Source organism: Tachysurus fulvidraco, unplaced genomic scaffold (genome assembly GCF_022655615.1).
Source record: "Tachysurus fulvidraco isolate hzauxx_2018 unplaced genomic scaffold, HZAU_PFXX_2.0 HiC_scaffold_27_np12, whole genome shotgun sequence".
In the NCBI taxonomy this organism is placed as follows: Eukaryota; Metazoa; Chordata; class Actinopteri; order Siluriformes; family Bagridae; genus Tachysurus; species Tachysurus fulvidraco.
In genome coordinates this window covers 74,781-91,460 of record NW_025927118.1, presented here as the reverse complement: position 1 = coordinate 91,460, position 16,680 = coordinate 74,781, and the positions used below count along the sequence as shown (strand labels likewise).

Sequence of the window (16,680 nt, the reverse complement as noted above, 5' to 3'; positions counted from 1 at the left end):
TCAGAATAACGAAACAATTCTGACCCCATAGTTTTCCTCCTATCGTAAAAAGCGGGAGATGAGGAGCAAGTTACAGCACAGCCTCTGTTCCTGGTTCAAATTCGAGTGTGTGAGCAGCAGAGGTGGGAAGTAACGGAGTAAAAATACTTCGCTACTGTATCAGTATCAGTACTTTACTCCACTATTTATTTTTCGGACAACTTTTTACTTTTACTCATTACATTTTTACACAAATCTCTGTACTTTTTACTTCTTACATTTTCAAAACGGACTTTTTACTTTTAGTATTATTTCTTCTCATTGAGCGCTGTTTCCAGCCTATCATCCTGTCATTGTGCGGCTTTTTCACCATGTGACTGGTGTACTGTATTATGTACTGGCTTTCAGACATAGACTAAGGATAGCGGAGCTAACAATGAGCAGCACGCCTACAAAAGGCTGGCTAAGGTTAATTCAGAGGGAGTCACCAATGTTAAAATAACTAACAACGAGGACATTCCTGAACACACATGGCCATATGAGGGAGATGTTTGTAATAATCGGCGTCAAAAAGTATTCCTGGCGAATGCTTTGCGAATTGTGTCAACAGGGCGGTTCTAGCCCTTTTTTAGGGTGGCTTCAGCCCCCTGTCTGTAATCTCAGCCACCCTAAAACTATAAGGATCATTTTTACTTTCATAAATAAACAATAAAAATGACTTGAAAATGCAGGACATGTCGTCGATGGGAAATAAAATTATTTATCAGTTTGACCCAAGAGCGATTTTTTTACTTTGCTTTTACACGCGTGTTGTAGTCTTTCAAAAGTGCGTCTTCGGCTGTCTGCTTTATTAAAACAGAAAAGCACAGGTACGCGCAGCGTGCACGCGCAGTCAGAGCTGGAGGCGTTTATCTATAACGTTATAAAGCAGTGAAATTTCACTATTCTTATTACCAGAGTTGTCATATAATATATAATATAAAACTCTTCTTGTTTTAAATTCTCACTGAGGGCTAAACCCCCCTAAAGATGAAATCCTAGAACCGCTCCTGGTGTCAACCCAAAAAACACGAAGTGCTTAATTCAATTAACATTTATTTTGTCATTTGTAAAACATCACAATAATTTTGAGTTGTTTTCAAGGACAGAGCTGGAATCTCCCTACAGTTTGGGATATGGCCTTGGTGATACACTTGGTATACATTATATTTCCAAAAGTATTGGGTCACCTGACCTTTCCTGCTATATGTGGTTGTTTTCTGATGTCATCCCTACTGAACACCTTTGGGATGAATGTGAACACTGACTCCACCCTACCTCACCTACGTCAGTGCCTGCCTTTTGTAACACTCTTGTGGCTGATGAACACAAATATCCATCAGCACACTCCAAAATTATATATTTATATACAGTACACACACACACACACACACACACACACACACACACACACACACACACACACTATATATATATATATATATATATATATATATATATATATATATATATATATATATATATATATATATATATATAACATGACATCCAGTTACCAGCATGACACTAAACAGGTAGTAGTAACAGTGACTTTTTACTTAAGTACATGTCAGAGCCCATACTTCTTTACTTTAACTTGAGTAAAAGAGTGTAGTCACTACTTCTACTTTTACTAGAGTCTTTTAAAAAATTAGTATCTGTACTTCTACTTGAGTAAAGGATGTGTGTACTTTTTACTTTACAACACATCCTATCAGGTGGGTTATAAAATCAAAAAGATGGTTACTTGATTTGTTTAAAGATTTGAGGAGATATACATTCTGGTTTCAAAGTGAATTTCATAAGTTTTATTTATTCAAATAGTTTTTAAAAAAACATGTGGTTGAATTATGACTATACATTTAATGTGAATTTAAATATTTTTTATTTTAATTAATTTAATTAAAATTAAAGTATTACACATCATACATCATTGTAATTTTGGTGCAACATACTTATACAGCACCTATACTTTTAAAAAAGTATTTTAAGGTTAGATGAGTGTTGTTTGTTTGCATAATGATATTTTCTGTGCCACCCCAGAGTAAGTGCTGGCCCCTGCCTGGCCACCCCTATGAAATATCCCTGGCTCCGCCACTGCTGCCCTGACCTTCTGCCTGTCTTTCAGTGTCTGATTTTGCCTGCCCTACGATATTGTGATTACCGTTGCTGACCCTGCATGTCTGTTACGAGCTTCCATTAAAACGCTGCAAATGGATCACCAGACTTATGACTCCTCATTACATAACTACACATTTGTTGAAATGCTTTTCCTTTATCTGTATATATGCATGAACGGTGGCCTCTTTGTACCAAACCGATATGAAGTAAGTGTCATTTCCAAGCTCCTGAAGAGTTTTCAGGTTTTTTTTTTTTTCTACATTTTAAGTAAAGTTGCATTACTTGTCACCTGTTCAATAGAACCTGTTTGGGAATTTAATGTTCTTTAACTCAAATGTCTTACAGATGAACTGCAGATTAGAACTCTGCCCCACACCTTTACTGTACAGTACATTCTCATCCACTTATTTATTCAATAATTTATTTCATAAACCTTACCAAACCTCAAATTCATAACCTGCTACAGCATTTGCATATAGTCATTTATGTATAATCATTATGCATGTGGAAGAGGTACAGAGCTGAAATAGTGTTCATACAGTATACATCGCTTATGTTCGAGCCTCACCTAAGTGTGTAAGTACTGTATAATATACTATTGAATTTTTTTCCCCTATAATCCCACTAACATACTTCTGTGACTTATATTTCACAATGACATATGATTTAAAGTGAACACTACATTAGAGGCAGTCAGTGTACATCAGTGTACCTGTCAGTGTTGTGTGTTTCTGTCCATCATGTGGAGTTTCTCCTGTTCTCTCTGAAGTAACCTCAGCTCTCACCTCGGTCTCCGACTTAAAATGATGAAATAAGTGTCCAAAATGATTTCATTAGATATCTGACGTGATTTTATTATTATTGGACTTTCTGAGCTCCTCTCACCTCTGTTCTCGTGTTCAGAGTGTCTGGTTGTAGCTGTCCTGCTCTTTCTAATGAAGATGTTTGAAGAGATAACGTTAATAATTCTGAAGTCCTGCCACTTCACAACACTTTATTACATGCTTTACTTTATTTATGCCCAAAAAAATGAAATCTGTATTAAGCTTTATTATTTTATACTTTATAACATTATGTACTCATATCTCAGGTTCCAGTGAAATATTGCTCATTATTCCTTGCTGTGATAATGATTATTTTGTGCATTAAGTATTAAGTAGCAAATTATTAGAATTTTTTTAAAATGAGATTTTTTTGTCAAAATTTCTTACCTTGAGAAATGTTGTGAGGAAACATGTCAGAATTCTCCACAAATTCTGTTTTCTCTTCAGCAGGATTCTGGAAAAAAATTCATTAAAAAGACTAAATAATGGTTTTAGATTAATATTTTATACTTCTGAACTGAAAAAAAAAAAGAAACCATATATAATGTTCATTACATTTTGAGCAGCCAGTTCATCTGAAGGGTCTGTTTCCTGAGAAGAATCCATTTTACCTCGGCATCAGTTACAGGTTTACCTGGAAAGTGCATTATTTATTTATTTTCTATGATGATCTATTATATACAACAGATGAGATTTCTAACATTATCTACGGCTCCTATTTTGTTGCACTCATATTGAATTAAAAAACAGCCACTAGAGGGCAATATTTGTCCGGATAAAGTCCCCTGAACTTTGATAAAATAGACTGCAGGTTCGAGACTGTGCTCCTGAACTCCTATTTTAAATGTATTTAGATGGTTACAAAACATAAATTCTATAATGTGGAACTGTACAATAAAATACCTCTCAAGTATTTTGCACTGCGATTTTTAAACCTTTGTTGTTGAAAAATAAAATCCCTACAAGTTGCAGAATTTGCCGCAGTGAGTAGCACTAAAATCTGTTCTTCCTCTTCCTCTGACAAATACAAAACAAGCCTTATATGTTCTCCTCAAAGCAGTTTGTTTTATTAAACATTGATTTAATTTACTCAGAGGAAAGAGACAACAAACTGATTCATTACTAAACCAGAATCTCTAACCTGTTCGTTCTGCATCCTGGAAAAAGTGTGTAGACTCAGTAGACTGTTGTATTTATAACAGACACGCCCTGTTAAAGGAGGTGTTGAGTCAAAGAACAGTTTGAAGCTTTCATGTTTGAAGCTTTCAAACATTCATTTTTACATTCATTAGCATGCTCCATTTACTGTAGACAAAAAATTCTGCAAAACATTTGGGCTAGACTTTATATATGCAATCAATCAATCAATCAATCAATCAATCAATCAATCAATCAATAAATAAATAAATAAATAAATAAATAAATAAATAAATAAATAAAATTATTTAAAAACATTATATTTAAGTAAAGAATAAATCCTAATTAATCAACAAAATGTCTTTTTATCTTGTAGAAATGGCATCTATAGTATCAATAGGAAAAATGATATATATTAAGACTAGTGATAGAATAGAATAAATCTTTATTATTATTGTTTAAATTTAATGATAAACCGTTTAGCAGCTCTGCAACTTTAGCAGCTCTGCAACTTTAGCATCAAACTAACATTTATAAACATTTGTAAACAGGTTTACAAACAGCAATATATACAGGACAGGTAGATAATATAAACAGTCAAGGACAATGTACTTGATAAAGAAATTATAATCTGCAAACAAATGTATCGGTCGCTGAGTAGTAGATTTATTACTTAGAACTGCACACACTTTAGTTAAAAAGTCACATGATTTCTCAGAAAACAGAAAGCTCTGTACAAAGAAATCACATGGTTTGAGCGGAAAACTAGCTATTTGTGTATCTATAGTTTCAGTTTCAGTTAGAAGTCACGTGGTTTCTGAGAAATCTCATCAGGCTTCACAATAACTTACAGGTGATCAGGGGCGGTTCTAGGATTTCATCTTTAGGGGTTTTAGCCTTCAGTGAGAATTTAAAACAAGAAGAGTTTTATATTATATGTTATATGACTACACAGTAAGCCAAAAGTTACGGTATTATTTAAAATGGCAAAAGTGGACACCAACATTTTATGCATGATGTAATTATGCCAGTATTGAATCAAATCAGGTCATGTATGTGTGCATTCTCTACGATCAGTGTGTCCAATGAATGCAGTCTTTAATAAAAAATATTCACAAGACAAAGACCAAATCAATAAATGTTATTTGTATTTAGTATTGAATGGATTGTTTGCATTAATATTTTGTATAGAGTGTATTGTTTGTACATAGTGTATTGTTTGTACTGATGGCATAGTCCATACCTGCCCCCTGCTTCGTTGTTGTTTTATGTTTTATGTCTGTATATATGTTGCACCGTTGATCTCGTTCCACTGTATGTCTCAACATGTAGCGGAATGACAATAAAGCGAACTTGAACTTGTTTGTGCTGTCAACTCTGGTAATAAGAATAATGAAATTTCACTGGTATTGGTATAACTGATTTTTTTAAAATGTCAACACAATACATACGTATATATACTATAGCCACACACAAATCTCTGTACATTAAGTTCACTACTATAGCAGAAACATGCAGTAGTAGTACAACTTTTTATAACTGTACCTCCAACAAACCTTTACTTGTGGGATGACATAAAATACATAGTCACAATACATACATTTTAAAAGAAATATGAAAACTACTATGGTGGGCTTATAGAAATATGTTTTCATTTGAAGAACATGCTTTTGTGGGATGCCTTTTGAATACCACAGAGCTCTGGAAGTTTTGGTCTGTTTAAGGCCTAGACCTACCTGGAATCCATCTGCTGCTCACCAGCTCCTAAGAAGGAAATAACATTTTGCGGATCTTCTCGGATTGCTCGGAGGCCTAGACCTACCTGGAATTTTGCTCTGTTTGAGGCCTAGACCTACAGAACCTGGAATTTTGGTCTGTTTGAGGCCTAGACCCACCTGGAATCCATCTGCTACTGTACAGCTCCTAACAGAGGTGGGAAGTAACGGAGTAAAAATACTTTGTTACTGTACTTAAGTGAATTTTTCTGGTATCAGTACTTTACTCCACTATTTATTTTTCGGACAACTTTTTACTTTTACTCATTACATTTTTACACAAATATCTGTACTTTTTACTTCTTACATTTTCAAAACGGACTTTTTACTTTTAGTATTATTTCTTCTCATTGAGCGCTGTTTCCAGCCTATCATCCTGTCATTGTGCGGCTTTTTCACCATGTGACTGGTGTACTGTATTATTTACTGGCTATCAGACATAGACTAAGGATAGCGGAGCTAACAATGAGCAGCACGCCTACAAAAGGCTGGCTAAGGTTAATTCAGAGGGAGTCACCGATGTTAAAATAACTAACAACGAGGACATTCCTGAACACACATGGCCATATATGAGGGAGATGTTTGTAATAATCGGCGTCAAAAAGGATTCCTGGCGAATGCTTTGCGAATTGTGTCAACAGGGCGGTTCTAGACCTTTTTTAGGGTGGCTTCAGCCCCCTGTCTGTAATCTCAGCCACCCTAAAACTATAAGTATAATTTTTACTTTCATAAATAAACAATAAAAATTACGTAGGACATGTCGTCGATGGGAAAGAAAATTATTTATCAGTTTGACCCAAGAGCGATTTTTTTACTTTGCTTTTACACGCGTGTGTTGTAGTCTTTCAAAAGTGCGTCTTCGGCTGTCTGCTTTATTTGAACAGAAAAGCACAGGTACGCGCAGCGTGCACGCGCAGTCAGAGCTGGAGGCGTTTATCTATAACGTTAATCGGCGGAAAGACGCAAAGACAGCAACCAAAAGCAGTGAAATTTCACTATTCTTATTACCAGAGTTGTCATATAATATATAATATAAAACTCTTCTCGTTTTAAATTCTCACTGAGGGCTAAACCCCCCTAAAGATGAAATCCTAGAACCGCTCCTGGTGTCAACCCAAAAAACACGAAGTGCTTAATTTAATTAACATTAATTTTGTCATTTGTAAAACATCACAATAATTTTGAGTTGTTTTCAAGGACAGAGCTGGAATCTCCCTACAGTTTGAGATATGGCCTTGGTGATACACTTGGTATACATTATACTTTCAAAAGTATTGGGTCACCTGACCTTTCCTGCTATATGTGGTTGTTTTCTGATGTCATCCCTACTGAACACCTTTGGGATGAATGTGAACACTGACTCCACCCTACCTCACCTACGTCAGTGCCTGCCTTTTGTAACACTCTTGTGGCTGATGAACACAAATATCCATCTGCACACTCCAATATATATATATATATATATATATATATATATATATATATATATATATATATATATATATATATATATATATATACAGTGGTGTAGTCTACGTGATACGCAGGTATACGCCGTATACCCACTTAAAAAGCGTGAGGATACGTACAGTAACAATATCGTTTTTTGACAGAACTTTCATTCATAAATTCACCCCGTCTGTGTTGCGAACAGACTGTGGTTGCGATTGCGAATCACTAACGTTTTTGGACCATTGGGGCTTCCGTGGCCTGTGACCTGATCTGACGTCACCTACCAAGGAGGAAAATGAGTTGCTTGGCGGTGTTTTGTGGCGCAAATTAGAAATGAACTAACTAATGTAAAAGAAGACTCAAACTACACTCTTTGTGTTTTCAGAAGCCTGCGCCTAAAGCTACAGCAGCTTCGGGTGACATTTCACTCACAGCCTGAGTACAAATGTATTTGGAATGCTTTATAAACTACCAGTTCGTTCAGTTCATAATATTCTCCAATGAAAGAGGTGATAAAACTGAACAAATGTTTATTGTTCATTCGTAATTTTACATTGAAAATTGACAGCTGATAAAACCTGTGCTCCAGGTCCCATATTCATATAACATTTAAGGCTGAATGTAGCTTTTAAAGGTATAGTTCACCCAAAAAAGAAAACTATGTTATTTCCTAACCCTAACCCTCAATTTGTTCCAAAACTGTATGATATTTTGAAAAATGTTGGTAATCAGACAGTTGGCAGCACCCATAGACTTTCAGTCTATATTTTTTCCTACTGTGAAAGTCAATGTGTTGCTGCCAACTGTCTGATTACATTTAGCCTTAAATATTATATGAATATGGGACCTGGAGCACAGGATTTATCAGCTGACTGTCTTTTGTTGCTTATAATAAATTGGAATGTTGATAACACATACGCAGTCTTTAATAATGCTCTCAATTACATGTAGATGCATATTTTATGCATTAGTGAGTGTGGTGGTGCCTATGGGGTGTCGCTGCGTATGAGGCTGGGAGGGGGGAAAAAATCACAGTATACTCACTACAAAAAACTAGACTACACCACTATATATATATATATATGTATACATATATATATGTATACATATATATATATATACATATATATGTATATATATATGTATATATATATATATATATGTGTATACATATATATATATAGATATAGATAACATGATGTCCAGTTACCAGCATGACACTAAACAGGTAGTAGTAACGGCGACTTTTTACTTAAGTACATGTCAGAGCCCATACTTCTTTACTTTAACTTGAGTAAAAGAGTGTAGTCACTACTTCTACTTTTACTGGAGTCTTTTAAAAAATGAGTATCTGTACTTCTACTTGAGTAAAGGATGTGTGTACTTTTGCCACCTCTGGCTCCTAAGGATTTTAAGGCCTATTAACAAACTGGCTGTAAAACCTGTGGACCCTGGGTGAGCTGAGGCGAATGCAGATCTGCCCACAGCCACTGTTTCAAGCTGAGATTCCACTTTGCTACCGTGTCTGTCCGCAGTAAAACAGCAGATAAGTTGATATAATGTATTTCTTTATAATTCTGATGCTTATTCATTGTAACCCGCGTCCAAATATACCAACTGAGCACAAAGTGGAGAGTGAATCCTTGTTGTACTTGTTACGATCCAGGCAACTCTCAAATTTTTCAGACGAGAATTCTTGAGTCACATCACCAGATAATCAGTCCATTTCATCAACTTAAGATTTACTATTCTGAAGGGCAAGTCAAAGAAGTCCTGTATCTTCAGAATCTAATGCTTTTATCTGATTGTTTTATCGTCAAAGAGGACTCTTTCTCACAGTTCGTAGGTAACAGTAGTTACCAAACAAAGCTAGGTAACAAAACTGCGATGTATAGTGATGCTTTTATTGTTGTTATTTAGAAATGTGCAGCCAAATCCTTGGCCTACTACCTCTGTGCAATGTCTACCCACTTCCTCAGATTTCAAAAGTCGATCAGTCCTTGGTTTTATACATCTAAATGTTAGAAGTCTAGTCCCTAAAATGGATATGATCAAGATCTGGGCAAATACGGCAAACGCTGATGTAATGGTTCTATCAGAAACTTGGCTTAAGAAATCTGTAACTGATTATTTAATTTTAATTGATGGTTATAAAGTCTATAGAACTGATCAGTTGGGTAAAGGAGGTGGGGATGCCATGTATGTCAAATCCAAGCTCACTAGCTCTGTAATTTTGTCAATTACTAAAGCTAAACAGTTTGAGGTCTTGGCTATTAAAGTAGGCGTATCAAAAGATTCTTACATCACTATTGTTGGTTGCTAAAGACCCCCGTCTGCTGCAAAGATATTTCAGATATTTTACATGAGTTAAATGACTCTGAATTCATCCTTATGGGTGATGTAAATTGGGACTGGCTTTCAGTGATGTCAGATTGTTTTAAAGAACTGTGAGATTCATTAAACCTAGTACAACTCATTAATGCTCCAACAAGGCCAAATCCTAAAGTACAACATAAATCTACTTTGTTTGATTTATTTATAACAAATACATCTCACAAATACACTTCAACTGGCATTTTTGCAATGATGTTAAACACCGGTTCATTTTTAAAAGATATTTTAAAGGTTTTCAAGAGCAGGCCTTCCTTTGTGATTTATATAATAGTGATCTTAAGAGAGTAACTTTGATTCCGGATGTTGAATTGGCATGGGAATATTTTCACTCAATTTTTCTGTCAAATAAACATGTTCCCATTAAAAAGTTTAGGATCAGTGGTAGGGAAAATCCCTGGTTCTCAGACAGTCTTTCAGAGCTAATTCATTTAAGAAAGCTAGATTTTCTAACTCCTCTGCTGATTGGGCTACGTTTAGAGCCCTAAGGAACAAGTGCACCTTGATGATAAGTGTAAGGAATTCTCATCCGTCGCTTGGACAGGTTAACCCTCTTTCATCTGCCGCCTGGGCAGGATAACCTAAAATTCAGCCTCTCACACCTCTGCTTGGTTTCTGTTCTCCACAAGGCCTTGGGGAAGTCTCAATGAAACACACGCAAATCAGTCTTTCAAAGAGAAGTTCCAAAGTTTATTAGGAAAAGCAGGAATATATAGTCGTACAAGAAGAGGGAGGGTGTAGTGAGTGTGTGTTGGTATGTGTGTGCATCTATGTTTAAGTGACCTCTCTGTTGTCCCAATGAAGTCAGACCTTATAGGGATATAAACCTATACTTCCCTTGGTTCCTATAGTTGGTAACAAAAAGAATGCTTATGGCAGGGCCACCTGTGGTAAGACTAATTATGGTAGGGACAAGAATGTGTCCGTGTGTTGAAAGGGGGGGGTGTGGGTGTATATGTGTGTGTGTGTGTGTGTGTGTGTGTGTGTGTGTGTGTGTGTGTGTGTGTGTGTGTGTGTGAAACAGTCTGCAACATTACCAGAAAAGATTGTTGTATGCAATTATTCTCACAATAAGAAAATCCAAATCAGAATTTTATCTGAAGACAGTTACACAGAATCTAAATAACCCCTCCAAATTTTGGAAAGTAATTAAATCTATGTCAGGTACACATATTGCTTCAAGCCTCCCTGAACACATTCTGGTTGGTTATTACTCACATTTTTAATTTGAGTCTTATGTCCAATTCAATACCCCAAATCTGGAAAGCTGCTTATGTTCTCCCCTTATTTAAAGGTGGGGACTCCTCAGAGCTAAATAATTACCTTCCAATTTTCAAACTCTCAATCCTGTCTAAGCTCTTTGAATTGCAGGTAAATTTACAGTTCTTACTTGTTAATAATATTTTAAACAAATTTCAATCTGGTTTTAGAACTGGCCACAGTACTATTACTGCTGCTTTGGTGGTAATAAATGATCTTATTTGTGCCTTGGACATAAACAACATTGCGCTGCTTTATTTGTAGATGTATCCAAGGCGTTTGATTCCGTAGATCATGTTGCTAAACAAACTTAGCGATGTGGGTTTCAGTCCTAATGCTGTTAAATGGTTTAGAAACGGTAGATAGAATTCAGTGTGTCTATGCAGAGGTCCACAAATCTGAGATTGGGATCCCCTCTTGGGATATCTAAAGGGGTCCATTTTGGGACCTATTCTGTTCTCTATTTTCATAAATGATTTAGGTAAGGACGTTCAAGCAAAAGTACACTTTTATGCTGATGACACTGTCATTTATACATATCTGTGCCGATCGGCCCTATACGCTCACTACGCAAGTTGCGTAGGGCAACGCAAATTACGCAAGGCCTCCCTCCTGCCTTATTTTACAGTGCGTGTTAATGTTGTATCGGAAAAAGGTTCATTGCTCAAAGCTTTTCAAATCAGAGCTCGATGAGGACCTCTGCTGGTGAAAGCGCTATCACAGAAAGTTCCACAACCAAACAACATATTAATTTTAGAAGCAAAAATCAATGGATTGACAAATTAAGGATCGATTAATAAATAAATGAATCAATATATTAAATACAATAATGTATGTTCTTATTGTATTTCTATAATTTACTATTTTACTTTTAATTATGCACAATGTACTTTGTTTAACTTTTTTTTCGTACTATTTTTATGCAGCACAGCTGCAAATGCTTTGGTAATACAAATGTACAGTTTTTGTCATGCCGAGAGAGAGAGAGAGAGAGAGAGAGAGAGAGAGAGAGAGAGAGAGAGAGAAGGTGTTCCTATTTTGGCAGTATTCAAATAATTAAAACTGAAACAAGTGAATAAAATTAAAAGTAACCTTGGCTTTAACCAAGGCTTTAACCTTGGCTGTTGGCTACATCTTAGACAGAGGATCTGGCACTGTCATGCTTTGCACAAAAATGCCTCAACATGGATGATGTATTATTATTATTATTATTATTATTATTATTATAGACCAGCTGCTGGGAGCAAATCAAACACTGTGTCAGCGAGCAGAGGAGGGTGCAAGGGAGGAGAACCCAAACGCAGGCCAGTGTCCAAAAAGAGGATTTATTGGAATGGAAAAAAGGGTATAATATATACATATATATAAAAATAACTATTCTGTATATATATATATATATATATATATATATATATATATATATATATATATATATATATATATATATAATGCACAGAAGATGTAGCCGGGCAGAGTCTAGGGCTGAACCGCCTACAGAACACAGTAGCGGAGGGAAACCGAGCACAGGTGCTAGTCTTACGCCACAGGTGTAACAGTCTCAAAATTGGAAGTTCGATTCACGGGGAAATAATAATCCAAACACGGGCAAAATGGTGATCCACACAGAAAAAGGAAGTAAATCCAAGCACGGGCCTGGACAGGTTTCAGCCTGGAAACGTGAAACATGGGGTGGATGCGCAACACTCTGGGCAGCTTGAGCCGGACCGCAGCTGGGTTGATCACCTTAGATATAGGGAACGGGCCAACGAAAAGGGGAGCCAGCTTCCTACATGCCAGCTTCAACAGAAGGTCTTTGGTGGAAAGCCACACCCGCTGCCCGACACGGTAAGGAGGAGCAGGGCGGCGTCTGCGGTTGGCCCAGCAAGCGTAGCTCTGGGAGGATCTCAGCAAGGCAAGGTGAGCTCTTCTCCAGACTTGATGACAGCGTCTCATGAGGGCCAAAGCCGAAGGAACTGAGGCTTCAAGCTCCTGAGAGGAGAACAATGGGTGCTGATAGCCATAGGCAGCCTGAAAAGGGGACAGGCCCGTGGCAGCAGAGGGCAGAGAGTTATGGGCATACTCGACCCATACCAAGTTGGAGGCCCAAGACGAATGATCCTCGGCACAGAGGAGGCGGTGGCCCGTCTCCAGCTCCTGGTTGAGTCGTTCCGTCTGCCCATTGGATTGCGGGTGAAACCCAGAGGAAAGGCTAATGGAGACGCCTAAGACCTGGCAAAATTCCTTCCAAAAATTGGAGGTAACCTGGGGTCCTCTGTCAGAGACTATGTTCCGGGGAATGCTGTGGAGCCGGAAAACATGTTGGAGAAGGAGCAACGCCGTTTCTTTGGCTGAAGGAAGTTTGGTCAGGGGAACAAAATGGACGAGCTTTGTGAAGCGATCGACCACAGAGAGGATAGTGGAGTAGCCATCAGAAAGGGGAAGACCTGTGACGAAATCGAGCGAAATATGATACCAAGGTCTGCAAGGGATCGGCAAAGGTCGCAGAAGGCCGGCTGGGCGAGATTGGGAGCTCTTGTGTTGTGCACATACATGGCAGGCTACGACAAAGTCCCGTGCGTCACGTCTGAGCGAGGACCACCAGAAACGTCGCTGGAGAACTGATAGGGTCCGAGGGAAACCGGGGTGACAGAAAAGCCTGGAGTTGTGACACCACTGGAGAACTTGGGAACGGAGCTGATCAGGAACATAGAGTTTGCCTACTGGACAGTCAGTAGGAATCGGCAGGTTAGACACGGCTTGCTGAACTCTTCTCTCGATCCAGAGTCGGAGTGCTCGAACAGTGATGGAGTGAGGAAGAATAGGCTCAGCGGTGGCCTCGACGTGGTCATGGGAGAACTGATGCGAAAGAGCATCTGGCTTCCCGTTCTTCATTCCCGGCCGATAAGACAGCGTAAAGTCGAATCTGCCAAAGAAGAGTACCCAACGAGCCTGTCGGGGTTTCAGTCTTTTGGCTGTCCGGAGATACTTGAGATTCTTATGGTCCGTCCAGACCAGAAACGGCTGTTCCGCACCCTCCAACCATTCCTCCAGGGCGGGTTTGACTGCCAGTAGCTCACGTTCGCCAATAGTGTAGTTCTATTCGGATGAGGAGAGACGACGGGAAAAGAAGGTACACAGGTGAAGTTTATTGTCCTTAGTGTTCCTTTGAGACAAAACGGCCCCAACACCGGTATCAGATGCATCAACTTCAACCACAAATTGTTGTGTGGAATCCGGAAAGGTGAGGATGGGGACCGAGGTGAAAAGCTGCTTCAGCTTCTGGAAGGCTTGCTCGGCTTGAGGCCCCCATGAGTAGGGTTGAAGTGGAGAAGTCAGCTGGTGCAAGGGTGCAGCGACAGAGCTGTAGCCCCGGATGAATCGCCGATAGAAATTGGCAAATCCCAAGAACTGCTGGAGCTGCTTACGTGTTCCAGGGCGAGGCCAATCCCTAACATCCTTGATTCTGTCGGGGTCCATCCGAACACTCCCTGCTGCCAGAATGAAGCCCAAGAAGGTGGTTTTAGTGACATGAAACTCACATTTCTCAGCCTTCACATACAAAACGTGGCTTCACATGGTTCTGCAAAAGCCTCTGGAGCACTGCATGGACATGAGGGGTGTGTTCCTCGGGTGTGCGAGAAAAGATGAGAATGTCATCCAGGTAAACAAACACAAACAGATTTAACATGTCCCGTAAAATGTCATTCACCAGTGCTTGAAAAACTGCCGGGGCTTTAGTGAGGCCAAACGGCATCACCAGGTACTTGTAATGACCCGTGGGAGTGTTGAATGCGGTCTTCCATTTGTCACCCTCCCGAATGCAGACTAGGTGATAGGCGTTCCGAAGGTCCAGCTTGGAGAAAAGGGTTGCTCCCTGGAGAAGCTCAAAAGCGGAGGTCATGAGTGGCAGCGGGTAGCGATTCTTGATGGTGATGGCATTAAGGCCCCAATAGTCGATACAGGGCCATAGAGTACCACCTTCTTCTCCACAAAGAAAAACCCAGCACCGGCTGGGGATGATGATAATACCTGACGGATAATACCTGATTCCATGGACTCCTGTATATATGGGGTCATGGCTTCCCTTTTGGGCTTGGATAAGTGATAAAGGCACCCCCGAGGGGGGGCAGTGCCTGGCAGGAGGTTGATAGCACAGTCGTAAGGTCTATGAGGTGGCAGAGACGTGGCATGAGCTCTACTGAAGACTTGTCCAGATCATGATATTCAGCCGGCACCAGAGAAAGGTCGGATGGCAGGTCCTCCTTGACTAATAATGGGCGGGGTGTCAAGGTGGTCAGGCAGTGATCCTGGCAGTAGATTCCCCAACCAAGGACCCAGCCACTGGACCAATCCAGGTGAGGTTTATGTTTCTGAAGCCAAGGTAATCCAAACATGACAGAGGCATGAGGCGAGGGGATAACAAGGAGATCCACACCAGCAGGGGCTTGGTATGGTAGCGAGCTCGGTGAAGGATATGGCCATCCAGGGCCCGTACCTGGAGACTGGTGGGTAGAGGTTCGGTTTCGATCTCCAGCTAACTCCTCGTCGAGGAACTCAGCATCAGCTCCTGAGTCGACGAAGCGCGCTAGATCATGTTCATGGCTCTTGATCTGGAAATGTGCTCGGAGGAGTGGCTTGGGGAAGGCTAGACACCAAAGACTCGTCGTGGGCTCCTCCTTTAACGGCGAGCCCTGTCTTTTGCTGGGCACGCCAAAGCAAAGTGTCCTGCCTTGCCACAGTAAAGACAGAGGTCGTGGGCCCGGCGACGCTTCTTCTCTGCTGAAGACATGAGGCGCCGTCCTATCTCCATGGGCTGGGGAGGTGGAGGTGAGTGCCATCTGTTAGATTTCGAGAAGGGCTTGACATACAGGTTTCTGGGAGGCAAGTATGATCTGCCTGGTTCGAAATGAGACCTGGCATACGGGGTTCTGGGAGGCCAGGAACGGGTTGGGTGTCTCTCCTCTCTTCGTTCCTGGATACGGCGATCAATCCTGGTTGCCAGACAAACCAGGTCATCAAGCTCGTTGGGGAGTTCTCGGGCCGCAAGTTCATCCTTCACTTGGGGGGACAGGCTGTGGTAGAACGCATCGTAGAGCGCCGTGGGGTTCCACCCACTGTCCCCAGCTGCCATGCGGAAATCCACAGCGTACTCAGCCACAGAGCGGGACCCCTGAGATGATTCGAACAAGGCTCGAGTGCCGTCCATCTTAGGCAGAGTGGAGTCGAAAACCTTGCGCAGCTCAGCCGAAAAGGCATCGAACGCGAAGCAGATGACTGACTGACGTTCCCACTCTGCTGTAGCCCAGATCTTGGCCTTCCCAGATAGCAATGAGATAACGTATGCTACCTTAGACCGATCCGAAGGGAAGGAAGAGGGTTGGAGCTCGAAGATCACCGAGCACTGCATCAAAAAGGCACGGCAAAGTCCTGCCTCGCCAGAGAAACGCTCAGGATGGGGCAGATGTGGCTCCCGAATGGGGTTTTGGTTCTGCTCGACCACGGGTAGGGGGGGCTGGGCAGGTGGCATTGGAAAAGGTGAGGAGGCCTGTTGTGTGGTGAGCATGCTCATGTGCCGAATGAGCTCATTGGTGGATGCAGCTATCTCCTTGAGTTGGCGCTCGTGCGCAGCGGAGGATTTGGACAAGCTGGGACTGCAACTCCTGAGATCCTGCTGGGTTCATTGTTGGCCAGATGATACTGTC

The 16,680-nt window shown here is 40.3% G+C and overlaps 1 protein-coding gene across 1 annotated transcript in view; it reads right to left on the bottom strand.

Moving 5' to 3' along the window:
- The window catches only part of LOC113656782 (E3 ubiquitin-protein ligase rnf213-alpha-like), a 57,270-nt gene extending 53,111 nt beyond the window's left edge, over positions 1–4,159 (bottom strand). The window contains exons 1-5 of the mRNA XM_047809756.1: positions 4,105–4,159; positions 3,519–3,597; positions 3,351–3,417; positions 3,025–3,071; positions 2,852–2,936 (exon numbers count right to left, since the gene is read on the bottom strand). Coding sequence (XP_047665712.1) covers positions 2,852–2,936; positions 3,025–3,071; positions 3,351–3,417; positions 3,519–3,569 — 250 coding nt within the window. The 5' untranslated portion in view covers positions 3,570–3,597; positions 4,105–4,159. The remainder of the gene's footprint in view (positions 1–2,851; positions 2,937–3,024; positions 3,072–3,350; positions 3,418–3,518; positions 3,598–4,104) is intronic.
- Between the last annotated feature and the right edge of the window lie 12,521 nt (positions 4,160–16,680).